Consider the following 13,774-nt stretch of genomic DNA (forward strand, 5'->3'; position numbering starts at 1 on the left):
CTTGCTGCTGGTTCGGAATCTAGGGGGGGGGGGGGTTGACTTTTTTTTTGTTTTGGTTTGGTTTTGGTTTAGTTTGGTTGTTTTGGAAACATTTTTCTAACTATTTCTCCCTCCAATAGGCAACAGAGATGCACAATTTGGATCGAGCTGTTGTTTTCGCAAGAGAATTATCCTCTAAACTTATTGTTTGAGGAGGCACTAATATAGCTACATCTGGAATCAAAGAAAGCAGGAGGGGGGGTAAAAATCGAAATCTAGAGGAAAGAGGACGCTGCCCCCTCAGAGAGGCTAGTGGCAAAGGAGCCTGCCTTGAGACTAACCGGGGGAAGAATCTGCTTCACCAATTCTCCCAAATAATTTTCCTCATAATCCCCTGGGAGCAGGGCATCCTTCTCTATGTACAGTAGCAAATGGTGAAAATTAATGTCTTCGACCCTGTCGTGGATAAAAATACTATCCTTTTAATTTTCGTTACAAAAATAGGAGTAATATTCAAAGCAATGATTGTCCTTTTTTTCTATTTATTTTATATAAAAACATAAACAGCTCAGGCGAATTCTTATTCTTGTGCAGGCTTTATATGAAGAATTTTTCTTTAGTATTCGTAGCAGTATATATATATATATATTTATATATTATATATAACTTAATGATTGGTCCACAAAGTAGATCTGTGCGTTTCTCTAGTGCTTTTGTACAAAAGAAAAACAATATTATTATCAAAATATTCATTTAATGGCTTTACTTCATACATAAATACATGTTTAGATAACACAGGAGCGGTGATTGTTCAGTCAGTTTAGAAATGACTTTTTGTTTTTGTTTAGATTTTTTTTGTTGTTGGGTTTCTCTCTCTCTCTCTCTCTCTCTCTCTCTTTCTCTCTCTCTTTCTCTCTCTCTCTCTTAGGACTTTGTATACACAGGAGTGGCTGGTTACTCATCGCTACAAATACGCTACTCGGCGTCCTTTGTTTTTAACTCTTTGTTTATACCTTTTCCCCAGGACGGCTGCTAAGTATTTCTTGACAGCCATTTGTTTCCGGTAGCGGCTGTAGCTGTCAGTGAAGATGCCGTCTATGTGCCGCTTGGTCAGCGGTTCCGCCTCGTCCCCCAGGCCGCCGCTGGCACCACTGCAAGCACCGAGAAGCACAGCTGCATCAGCCGGGGCTGCTCCGCCCCCTTCCGCGCCCCTCCGCACCGCCCTACCCACCCCCCTTCCCACACCCCTTCCCGGCCCTGCGCACCTTCCGCGGCGGCTGCTGCCCACGGCGCAACACGTTGCGCGGAAGATGCGCAGGGAGAGACAAAGGCCGCGCCGAAGCCCGCTCCTGACGCGGTGCGCGCAAGTGGCTGCAGCGGGAGAGACAATATCTCCTCGCCATGAATTATTCATTGCGGCAGGGAAAGCTGCTCTCCCCGGGGCGTTATTAACGTGTTACCGTCTGCCGAAGGGCGGCGGGTGGCAGCGGGTCGCCTGGGGGTGCGCGGGGCTGCAGCCGAGACCCCCCGTTTCAGCCCAGCCCCTCGGTCATCCCTTCCGAAGGACTGAGACTGCTCCCCCCCCCGTCAGCAGACCTGGGAGGCTGCCCAACTTCTTCATATTAAATCAGCCGGTTGCAAAAAATTACAGACATATATGTATACGTGTGTGTGTGTAAATATATATACCCGTATACATATCACATACATGTATATGTATGTATGTGTGTATATATATATATATATATACTCTCGAGCGTATTAAACAAAAAACACCTGAGCTGACAGCCGGGCTCACGCTGCGCCGGGAGTGGGCTGGGAGCCGCGGCTTGGGTCGGCTGAGATGTGAGGAGCCGGACCCACCCCAGCCCCACTGTCCTCTCAACGAATTCCCATTCCCTGCCAGGGCAGCTTTGTTCCTTCCAGCCGCGGCCTTTTAAGCGGCTCCGCTCCAGCAGCACCAACGCCCACCGCGGAAAAAGAACAAGCAGCAACCCTTACCCAACCCGCTTCGCCATAAGGGAGTGCAGATATTTTCTGGCGGATAACTGGCCCAGGAGTTTCCTGTAGGCTTTGTTGAAGATCCCATCGGCATGCCTGGGCGGAGGGAAGAGCCCGTGGGTGAGCGGCGAGGCCCGGGAGCCGGTTGCGACAGGGTAGGGGAGCCCGGGCGGTGGCGGTGACCGTCCCTCCCCGCCGGCGAGCGGAGGGCGGCATCTCCCCGCGTCCCGCGGGGCCCTTTCTTCCCCACCCCGACCCCTCCCCGCCGCACTAGCTCGGCTCCGCGCTGGCTGGGAATTTCTGCTCCGTTTGTGGGAGCATCAACTAGCCCCCACCGGCGCGGGCGGCTTCCCCACTCCCTTCCGCGCGCTGCTGGAGGTAAGGCATATATATATGAGTTCCTTCTAGGCTTTAAGCTGGGCAACGGGACCCAGGCAGCGTGGTCGCTTGTTTGGGTTCGGGATTCATATATATATATGAATATATATATATGAATATATATATATGAATATATACATATATATATGGTTGTTCTTGGATTGTTGGGTATTATTATTGTTATTGTTATTTTATTATATTTTTTCCCCAATGGGCTCGGCGAAAACCTGTTTTGCTCCCGGCTCAAAATTCATGCCTGACACCCCGCGAGTTGCAGTCACCTCTTTTCCGGTGGGTAATACAAGGTGTACATCTCGCCTATCATGGAGGACGGATTCGCTATCCCGAGGGGTTCGTGGTCATAGGCGAAGTCCTGCAGGGTGTTCCCATCCTCGTCATAGACTTCATCCTCCAGCCTGGCAACGAGAGCAGCAATGGGAAGAAGTCAGCCGAGCTCGGCGGGGTCCCCCGCTCCCCGCCTCCGGCTCCCGGCCGCCTTGGTGCACCCCCTCGCCGGCGAAGCCGCCCCGGGAGTCCCGTCCGTCTGCCCCCATCCACTCCCTACGCCCGCTCGCTCCCCATCCCCGCCCTCTTCCTCCTCTGCGAGGCAGGACCACGGGGGAGGGAACACACCCGCCGTCAGACGTGCTCTGAGGAAAGCCCCAAAATTACACCCACCCTCGTCCCCCCGCGTCCCCCGCCCGGGCCCGAGAGAGTCCCTCTCTGCCGCAAAGGCGGCTGGTGCTTTCCGAGCGGAGCTCCCGCACGCACAATCGTGCAGGCTGCCGCACGCACACGCGTTTGTGTGCTGGGGGTTGGGCAGGAGCCAAGCAGCCTCCCCGGCGGAGACGGAGAGGCGAGCGGCAGCCCCCGCGCCGGGGCCGCGCCCCGCTCCTCCCCGCAGCGCCCTCCGAGCCGGGGCGCGGGGAGAGGGAGGGGCGGGGGCGGGGGGTGGGCTCCTCTCGTTGTTTTTCGTTGAACAGTGCCTCTGCCCTTCGAGATCTCGGCAGTTTTGTGCCCCCACTCCCCAACCCCCCCTCCCCGCTCTCTGCCTCCCTCTCTGCGGTACGATGTAGGTCATTGTATGTTACAGGCTGCTATTTTTGTCTGTGAGCTTTAGTGGAGGTATTAATAATAGATGCAGCTGAAGTGTTTCACTCCTGCTAATTCAGGCGCTTGAATGAAGAGATGCGAGTTGCTGCCGGCTAATGGTCCCTGAGGCCACCGAGTCCGCTGCCCTGCAGCCCGGGGAGTGGAGTAGGTTGCTCTGAGCCAGCCCCGACGGGCTCCCGGTTCGTGCTAGGACACCTTGGAGCCCCAAAAGGGACACCCTCCTGGGACAGCCTTGCGCGCCAGGCATTGCCCCCTGCTCACAACTGAGCCGGCATGGCTGTGTCCCCCGTAGGGCACCCCAGAATGAAGCAAAGCTCCGGTGGGCAGGACAACAGCACCGAGCCTAAAACTACGCCCGAAGCCAAGCAACACCGGCCGCCCATGCACGAACACCCTGCTACAAGCAGGGTGGGACCAGGCTGTCAAGGGCCGTCCCGGACCTGCGCTCATAGCCACGGCCCAGCGTGGGAAACCTGTTTGTGCCGACACCTCTGGGGGTCCCCCACTCCTGCCCCAAGCACAGCAGAGTCCGCACGCCCCCGGCTCCCACGTAGAAAGGGAGAGCAGAGGCATCAGCCTGCGCTGAAGCCCAGCAAGACAACTCTGAACAGACACAGACAACAAACCACCTTGTGCCAGCCGCTTTCCCCCTTGAGAACGGAGGTCGTATACAGGCAGGTAAACGGGAAGAGGCTGAATCCCCGTCAACTGCACTGCTGCTACACAAGCCATGACAGCTCTCGCATGCTTACAACCACCGCGATCCCTTCCTGCCCCTCTCCCCCATCCCGGTCCGAGCAGGCTATGTCGGCCCTTCGCCCTGGGAGCAACCGAAAGAGGCCGGGACAACGCCCGGGGCTCGTACCAGGCAGGGGGCAGGCGGGGAGAAGGCCGATGGGCCCCGTCGAAATCAATTCGGGACCTCGGCCCGCTCCCGCCAAGACGCAGTAGAATAGGTCACCCCGTTCCCGGCTATGAGAGGCTGCAGGTTAACCGCGCCGGGATCCCGGGAAGAGGCCCTGTGGAAAGCCAGTGCTGCAGTGGGGTGGGGGGGGATGTCCCCTTCCCTGTCTGACCCTCACGGTGGCTCCTCTCCCGGGGAGGAGGGGGTGGGCACACAGCTGAAGGGAAGGGGGTTTCGTTTGGTAACTCCCCCCCCCCACGCAAGTCCCCTTCTACTTTCCTCGCCGGTAAGCTTCCCCTTCCCTTAGCAAAGCCGGGGCAGAGGGGGTGTGAAGGGGTCCCGCTGGAGCACCCCGAGGGGTGAACGGACCTACCTGAGCGCCGGGTACGGAAGTCCGGCCGCAGGTGAGCAATAGACGCTGCAATGCATTATTATGCCATAGACCAGGAGTGCTAGGATCGCTTTGCTACACATTGCCACTCTGTGCGGGAGGGAAAGGAAAACCGCTGTGAAAAAAAATAAATAAATAACAACAACAACAAAAAAAAACCCCGCCACACCTCAAAAAAAAAAAAAAATCAAAAAACACGACACAGCAAGCCCCTCTCTCGAGCTTGCAGGGAAGGGAGGGAGCTTGGTCCCCGGGGGCAAGCGCCCTTGGCAGCCCGGTGCCGGCGCGGAGAGGCTCGGAGCGGTGCCCGGCGCTGCCGCCGCCGCCCGCCCGCCCGCCCGCCCCGTCGGTGTCCGCCCGCCCCAGGAGCGCTGCGGGAAGGCCCGGCGAGCCGACTCGTGTCCTTACCATCAAACTCTAAACACCCGGCACTAAGAGCGTTTGGCTACGAAAAGAAAAAGGCAGGTCTTTAAGGGGAAAAAAAAAAAAAAAAAAAAAAAAAGGAAAAAAAAGAAAAACGACCCAAAATGGAGCGGGGGAGAAATAGAGCTGTCTCCCAAGTTGCGGCCAAAAGGACTTAAAACCCTCGTGGCATCGCCTCTCCGGTGGGCGAAGAACTCGCGGGATGAAGAAGACGCAAAAGCAGCAGTTAGTTGTTTGCTGGTTTTAAGGGATTCCACTCCAAAAAGAAAAAGAGAGGAAGAAAAAAAAAATAAAGGAAAAAAGTTTGCAGGTAGCAGCACAGATCTGGAGTGGAGTCTGCAAGGGAAGGGAGAGAGAGGGATAGAGCGAGATGTCTCCGGAGAAGGGAGCACAGGGGAAGGGGGAAGAGAGCGAGCGAGCCCGGGAGGGAGCGGAGGCGGGGAGCCGCGGGCTGGCTGCGTGCGATGTTGTCTTCCCCAGATCTCTCCCCTCACTGAGCGCCTTCAGCCTCCTCTTCTTCTCTTCCTGCTCGGTGGCTCCAAACTTGACCAGCCTTCCGCAGCCTTCCGTCTGATACGCAATTAGCAACAAAATCTTTGCAAACACCCCACTTCGGCAAGAGCCCGCTTAGTAAACATTTGCCTGCTTGTTACCTTAGAGGACGGGCAATATTGTTTGTTGCCCCCGTGGTGGTGTCCGGATTTTTATTCATGAATCAAATGCCTTTTTTTTTTTTTTTTTTTTTTTTTTTTTCCCCAGTCACGTAATAATCGGGTATCAGAAAAGACGTCACCACCCCAATTCCTCAAGGAACACAGTTCTGTGTTGTCCTCAAAGATGAGCTTATCAGGAGTCATAAAGCTTTTCATAAACACCAACTCACACCTCCCCCCCAACCCCCAAATAATTAGAAAAAAAAAATAATAGATATCCCGAAACCAACAACCACACAGCGACACACAGAAACCCCCCACAACCTATCCCACAAACCTAAAATGATGCTCGCCACCGTCAAGTTATACCCGCCGTGGGAAGGGACCAGGAGGCGGAGGAGGGCGTTTTGGGGTGGGGTGCAGGTCCCTGGACTTGGCGGGCTCCCCGGCGGCTTTGCTCCGCTTCTCGCCGCGGGGCCAGCTCACCCCCGCTGGAACCCGCGGAGCTGCCGGCGCTGAGCGCGCAGGCGGAGCAGCCCCGGCGCGGAAACCCCACTTCCACGGAGATTTGGGGATAGGAGTGCCGAGGGGGGGAGGGGGTGTTTTGTTTTGATTATTTCCTGAGCCCCCTCTTTTTTTCCTTTTATTTTCTTCCCTTTTTTATTTTTTTTTCTTATTCCCTGTTTTCTGGAGAGTTGTTGATACCTCTCTCATTACGCAAGGCTCTCCCCCCGGGGGAAACGAGCAGCGCCGTAACCGCCCAAGCATGTGCCGCAACCGGGGGTGCGGGGGAAGAACCCCATGGCCGACCCCCGGGGAGGGTCCCACATGCGACCGCAGCCACCCGCGGAGAGCGAGGGCGACTTCCCCCCGCTCCTCCTTCATCCCGACCCTTTCCCCTCCCCGTCTTGTGCAGGGACAGACTCGCAGCGCTTGGCAAGACCGGGAGAGGAGAGGATCGCCATGAGGGAAAAAAAAAAAAAAAAAAAAAAAGTTGATGTGCCAGAGGGTCTGGGAGGGAAATCCCTTCTCTGGGGAGTTCCTCGCTGCCGGAATTATTTTCCCCCAAGTGATGCGGTGGGAGGCGAGCGCCGGGCGCGGACCATCGGCGGGCTCTCGGCCCCTGCGATTGCGCTCGTCTCCGCGCTTTCCTCCCACAGCGGCCGAAAGTCAGACCTTCATTTCCGAGAATTACCCAAAGAAATACAGGCTGCAAGGAGCCATTACTGCACATTTTAATTATTAGGATCATAAGCAGAGAGTTCAGGAAGCGGCAATAATTTAGTTCTCCTGTTTCCTACTTGAATGGGTTTGGTGTAACATGCTTAGATGAGTTATTTGAGCCCAAATCGATTTCTCAAAAACAACGACAACAAAAAACACACCATACAATTACATTCCTATTATGGTCATTTAAGGTTCCAATATTTTCCGGGGATAAAGGAAATTTAACGTGAATGAATTATTCCCCTAGAAATGGCCAACGACGGGGCGGGGGATGGACACACACGGGACATGGGACAGCGCAGGACGCTATTCCAGTTGTCATTCTCTGTAGGACCGGGAAAGGCCTCCGGCAGAAGAAAGGAGTGGGCATCCCGCCGCGATGGGCTTCCCCGCCGGCAGCCGCTGGCGCAGGGCTCCGCGGAGCGCGGGGAGCGGCGGCTCCTGCGCCAGCGCGGACCGTCCGTGAGCGGAGGGCGCCACCGCGTGGGCCACCGACCCGCGGGACTCGGTTGCCCTGTTCCTCAGCTGGGGCGAGTTCGGGAGAGCCCCCCGCAGTCCCCGACGGGCCACCTGCCCCGGCTGTAAAGGCGGCTGGGGGGAAAGGGCTGCCCTCTGCCCTCGGGCTGTGGGCGCTGCTGGGCTTTGGGGTGAGGTTTTTTCTTGTTATTTTTTTTTTCCTTTTAAATGACTCTGCGACCGCGGGTGTAAATATGGGCTTTTCTAGAAACAAGTGTGGCCAGGGATCAGGCGGGTAACTTCAGTTTGCAGGCTTGAACCACACTAAGCCTAAAATGCAAGGAAAGAAATACTCTCTCTTTCCAAAGAGACCAGAATCACCCGCAATACATTTTAAAGCCGTGGCTGTTTTCACTTTAGAAAAGCTACTTTCCGCTACTTTTTATTTACACGGCTTCACTTCCTCTCCTCCCTCTCCACTCCCCTAGATCCTTACAGAAAGTACCAGGATGCCTGAAATACTGGGCATCAGCAGCACAGAGATAGAGATTCCCCCAAAGCAAACCCGAAGCTCCAGACCCCCAACCCGGTGTCTCACTTGTGTTACCGCACACTCAGGAGAGCTGTCAGGATGGTTTTCAAAAAAATTATAGCTCTTGGGCTCTCTCATTTAGGGTGAGTGAGTAACTCACACATGATTCATGCCAAGAAAAGTCTCACAGCCCCTCAGTCTACTTCACGGGTGTGTGTGTGCAACGTGGATGTGCATCTGACATCATTGCAGTTTAGGCTGAATAAGTAAAGATGTAAGTCGGATCTCTGCGTAGAAGTGTATTTCTAGGTAACTCAGGCGTTTCAAGGCTGAGAGGGATTTAAAGTTTCTAATACTTGCCTCTAAGGCAAACTCGTAAGCTATCTGAAGAAAAGTAGGTCTTTTTCACTGGCAGAATTCCCTTCATCTTTCTTCTACCAGCTTAAACTAGACCTTTTGGTTTACCTCACTATGCTACTTTAAATATCTGGTTTTTTAACTAGAGCATTATAATCCTATAGATATTCCTGGGGGAGCTTACATTCTCTGAGCCTTGTTTAGCCTGACTGGGACTTGCTGTTCTAAAACCCACTGCTATAGGTTTATTTCAAAGACATACTTGATTGTGCACCATGATGGGTATCTTTTCCACTCTTCAGAAAACCACTTTTTTTTTTTTCTTCATATTTATGCACATTTCCATTTAAAATAAATAAATAAATAAAAGAGTAATCTATCAAACTGTCAAGAACTTTATTGGTCCATAAAGCCAGATGACGTCTCATGTGCACTTGTCAGATGTCGAGCCACTAAACTAATATTTTTTCAGTACATCCCACCTTAGGAATGTATTTTTAAGTGAATCCAGAAGATTGACTGACCAGGAACACATAATTTTATCATGGAAGGGCACATTACTCCACAAATACAGAAAAGGATTAATTCCTCTTTCTCAAAAGCAACCAATCCTACCAACCCAGCTGTCACACACACACACACATCTTGTTGTTATCTCTCCCTAGGCCTCCTTTCTTGTTGGGATGGCTCAGGGAACCCACTGCAGACCAGTCTGCTGTTGAGTACACATCTACATCAGCTTTAAGAACACAACACCAGCTTTCATCTTTTCTCTGCCTTCCAGCATGCTCCACCCCTAGAGCTAGCTCCTAGGAAGGACAGACTCGTCAGAGGGGAGATTAACTTGTCCATGAAGCCACTCACGTGTGTCTGTGGTCATCTGATAGTGGCTTCTTGAGGGATTACCTAGCTGAAGAATGGAAATTATTAAACCTCAAGCAGGGGAAGCCAGGTCTTGGTGGATATTTCAGCACTTCCAGTTGAGACATGTCATCTGTGGTGGAGGTGGGAAAGCCCTGCTCTCCATGTTGAGGCTAGATCACAGTTAACCTGCGGACACAGAGCACTGAAGCTTCTCATTTGCAAAGTTGTTTTCCTTTTACTAAAAGGTCCCCTCTTGTGCTTACCTCTCTAAGTGAAAGCAGCAGTGTGTTTAGACACACCATGGAAAGTGTATACATCTGTGTGCTGCCTCACATCTGCTGCAGACTGAAGGAGCAAAGCTGTAATCCAGACAGCTTGCTCACCTAGCAACATTGCAGTCAGGAGGCAGAAGCTATGGAAAAAATAAAGAGGAACCACCAGGAGCAGTCCTGGGACTGCAGCTCTCTGCAGACATGAGAGAGACAAGCCTTGCCTGGTGGCTGGGAGCCTTGCCAGTCTCTTTGCAGGTGGCCACCAAGCATTAACAAAGTCTTTGTGGAGATCTTCCAGATAATTCTTTTCTGCCTCCTGTCACCTCACTTTTATTTCCAAGCAAACAGTTACAAAATGTTCTTAAGTGTATGCACTCTGAGGAAAAGGGCTGGGATTTTTTTTTTTTTTTTTTTTTCTGAAGTGATATGTGTCCCAGGGCAGCCTCGTAGGAGCACCAGGAGTGCAGTCATCCTGCTCCTGCTGCTGCTTGGAGCTCATGGTGAGAGACACAGCCAGGAGGTTTCCAGTGTCTTGTGAGTTGGCCCTTAAAGAAGTACAGTGCTCAGTCTTACGTGGTAGGAGTCCTTCTACCCTTCTCAGTAATGAAGCTGGGTGCCTACAACAGCACAGAGGCAAAGGCATTGTCATTCCCATCCAAGCAAAGGCAAGAAAAGCACTTTGTAGTCTAATGAAAGACCAAATGGTGGACTTGATTCCACAAGCAGGTCCCACCACACTGTGCATGTGACAGATAATTTCCTTGGAAAATCAACAGATGTATTTGTAACCTCCCAATTTTCACCAAAGTAAATTCATATTCTACAAGAGAAGCAAAAAAAAAAAGTACTTGATGCTTTCTGACAATATTTGAAAAGAAGATAAATACATTATAAAAGGCAAATAACAACAATAAAATCACCTTTTGAAGATTTAGTATTACAAAGGCCAACTCTGCACTAAAGTCAGCAACCTACAAAATGCCACTGAAGATTTTGCTAGTCCACAGGGCAGAATAAAAGTCTTCAGCACTGGCAGCAGGTCTAGGTCTATTCCTACTCTCATTTCCATTTGGTCCAGTGTTCAGGGAAGGGTAAATCTTTAAGCAGACTGAAAAGGCAAAGTTTCACAGAATGCTGCCAAGATACAATAATTTATACCAGACAAATAATGGCCAAAATATCTTTGTGTTCCAGGTCGTTTTAGATGCAGCTGTAACCCAGTGTGAACAACAAGTAATGGTTTTGTACCCAAATGTGACAGAATTTTGGGTACACCTTTAGAAACAGTGGGACTGCCACGTGCCTCTGTCCAGAAAGTAAAACCCATCTGAAGTTCTGAGGTATTGCTAATGGCATAGCTAAATTTATTCATAGTTTAGATTTACCAGAAATAGTTGGAACAAATTAATAATGAATTAGAACATTTCTTATCATCGCAGGAGCAAGAGGGAATAAATAGAATCATCCATATTTTCTTATTACAAAACAGTGTGCAGCCTATTACCAAACACTAATTTGGTGTTGCTTGTGCTGGAAAACTGTGGAAGGGTCCCTGGCTCCTGACAGTGCAGCTTAATTCAGTCTGCTGGCAGCAAAGCTGCTCAGAGGCAAGCCAGGGTGGGCAGGTGAGGACCATCCCTACAGGGGTGAATCCCAGCCTGTCAGAGGGGGCACCGCTCAATACTTCCAATTAACCACGCTAAAGACCACAGAGACAGGTCACACAGAGCCCAGCAAATATAAATCAGAACTGCATATTGTGATAGGAGAATAACAAAGTCTGTCTCATTATGGAAAAAAGACATTTAGTTGGGCATAGAAGCCTGTTCTTGGTGGCTGGTGCACCCTGTGGGGCAGTGCCTGCCTTATGGGGTTGCAGTCCATGCTGGCCACAGCCAAAATTGCCTTGAGTGTGGAAGTTCTTTGTGGGGTTTAGCTCCCCACTTGGTGCACAGTGAGCAAAGGGGAGAGCTCCTGCATTCTGTTGTAACACAGGAGGGCCCCTGCTTAGGCAGATGCATAGCTCCTGAACACAAAAGGTGTGGGATGAGACTGGGAAGCTGGGTTTCCTTGCCTCTCTGCCAAAGCTGATGGGTCAGCAGCCGCCAGGGTCATGAACCAGGCATCAAGACCAGAAGTCAGCATGTTTTTTTGGCTGCTGTCATAACTGGGCTTGCAGGAAAAACTGGGACGTTCTCAACTGTCCCAAATGAGACTGTGGACTGGATTTCTCCCTCAACAGCCCACATTTCCTGTATGTGGTCTTAAGGCCTGATCCATCTCTATCCTCTAATAAAATATGTTTCTGTAACAGCTGAGGCAATTAATCACTTAAACAGAATTGGATTACAATCTCCATTACTTGAAAATCTTTAAAGTCAGGCTTGCTGTATTTCTAAAAGATCGCAAGCTATTGAGACAGATTCTTTGCCCTGCTTTATGCAAAGGTCAGACTGGATGTTCCTAATGGCTTCTTGTAATGTCAAAAATCAGTCTCTCACCCTTGTAATGCCAGAGGAAAGGCTCTCACTGATTTCAGACAGAACTTCACTAGATTTATTGACTTTTCTCATTAGGCATGAAGATAGTCTGCAGAAGATTCAATGTGATTCTGTAACTCCAGGTGCGTGCCTACTGAGCTCATTATGTAAATACTGCTGCCTTTGGTGGTTTTGAAATTCATAGCAGCTTACAGAGCTCAACACATCCAGAAGTTACTAGGACATTGTAAGACTGGACCTTTGTTTTTGACTCCCAAATCTGTGTTGAATCTCCAGAGGTAACTGGGTTTGTCAACAGTAACAACAAAATAATAAACTACGATACTGTGTAGATATGTTTAAAATCCTGAAACTATTATGTGATATTTTTCACTGTAGTGAAATTCCCTTTCCTGGAGCTTTCTTGCTACCAACTGCAATATACTATTGACTTTCCATACTGGTTTTCAGAAAAAAACAGAAGTAGTTAATTGCATATAATTTGGGGCGATTCTCTGACATACTTCACAGCAAATAAAGCTTTTTCCAAGTCTCAGCAACACTTGAGATTGTTTTCAAATTTATTCATTTGGTTAGTTTTAACTATCTGAAATTATTGTTTTACCATTGGGTAAAGACCTTTAGTTAGCTCCTCTGATTTAAAATGTAGGGGTGAGAATAATTTTTTCTGAACACAATAGATAAGAAGTATGAGCAAGGAATTACAGAAATTACATTATCTTATTAGACAATGCTAACAATAAAGGGTGTTTTGGTTTTTGGATTTTGATTTTGTTTTGTTTATTTGGGGTTTTTTTTAATAAGGACTCCACCTTTATATGTTCCACTTATCTCTCCCCAGAAATAAAAAAATAAAAAAAATTTAGTCATATTCACAAGAAAGTCATTGTGAAGAGCATAATCTATTCAAACCTCACTTCTGTAGGAATTAAGTAACTCTGTTTTGAATATTTCTCCTTACCTTATCTCCTCAGATCAGTTCTACCAGTTCTGCTCTGAACCAGGGGTTGCTTTCGATGTACTGTTCATTTCCACATAACCTTCACTGCTTTCCTCCCTTTCTTAATGTAGAATATTTTATGTAATTATCCCAGAGCCTGAACTACAAGGTAAATACTGGAATGTGCATATAGAATTCTGTTTATGAAAGGGTCAAATATATGTTTGGTACTGAGAAAATTATGCTAAAAAACCCTGTATCATAGATTTACAAAAAAATAAAAAAACAAACTTACCTTTTTTTCTACACGAAATATGAGTTGCATGTGGTCTGATGACAATATGCCCATGTTTATTGTGGGTTCTTCATATTTATAAAATATGCTACAATCACTTTCATCTGAATACATTACTACTAATCTCACAATGCTCTTATAAGGCATGTATTTATTAATATATTACAATCCTTTTACCCCGTACAGTGTGGAATTCAGTTAAATCCTTGGGAGCACGTAGCTAAAAACCAGAATAGCTCTAAAATAAATGCCTGACCTCACTGATGTCAAAGGCAAATATTGTAATTACTTTAGCAGGGTCAGACTATTGCTTTTGGTAATCTGACTCCGTTTTTTTTGTCCAGTGATGGAGATATAGTGCTCAGGAGTAACATTTCCCTTGCCCCCAAACACTCAATGCCATTAATCTATAAAGTGAATACCTGCTGGTGAGTTCTGTCATGGATTAAAGAAAATTTAGTGTTGGGTCTCTATAAAGAGTGATTTTA

At 49.4% G+C, this 13,774-nt stretch overlaps 1 protein-coding gene across 2 annotated transcripts; it reads right to left on the bottom strand.

Annotated features, from left to right (window-relative positions):
* Window positions 1–713: 713 nt before the first annotated feature.
* ADCYAP1 (adenylate cyclase activating polypeptide 1) lies at window positions 714–6,200 on the bottom strand. Of its 2 annotated transcripts, none has more exons than XM_051610490.1 (5): window positions 6,180–6,200; window positions 4,749–4,856; window positions 2,640–2,774; window positions 1,981–2,076; window positions 714–1,130 (listed from the first exon to the last, which is right to left on the bottom strand). In XM_051610490.1, exons 2-5 carry the CDS (start codon window positions 4,847–4,849, stop codon window positions 944–946), a joined length of 519 nt encoding a protein of 172 aa, XP_051466450.1. In that variant the 5' UTR covers window positions 4,850–4,856; window positions 6,180–6,200; the 3' UTR covers window positions 714–943. The 2 variants fall into 2 exon arrangements, with proteins under 2 accessions (XP_051466450.1, XP_051466449.1); XM_051610489.1 differs by lacking the exon at window positions 6,180–6,200 and adding an exon at window positions 5,175–5,882.
* Window positions 6,201–13,774: the final 7,574 nt, after the last annotated feature.

This window comes from Apus apus, chromosome 2, assembly GCF_020740795.1.
Source record: "Apus apus isolate bApuApu2 chromosome 2, bApuApu2.pri.cur, whole genome shotgun sequence".
NCBI lineage: Eukaryota > Metazoa > Chordata > Aves > Apodiformes > Apodidae > Apus > Apus apus.

Bases quoted from the DNA above. Each gene is read 5' to 3' on its own strand.
- ADCYAP1 (XM_051610490.1), bottom strand. From the start codon at position 4,849: ATGTGTAGCAAAGCGATCCTAGCACTCCTGGTCTATGGCATAATAATG. The intron at 2,775-4,748 runs GTAGGTCCGTTC...TCTCGTTGCCAG, and splicing joins CTTCCGTACCCGGCGCTCAG to GCTGGAGGATGAAGTCTATG. The intron at 2,077-2,639 runs GTGACTGCAACT...CCCTCCGCCCAG, and splicing joins TATTACCCACCGGAAAAGAG to GCATGCCGATGGGATCTTCA.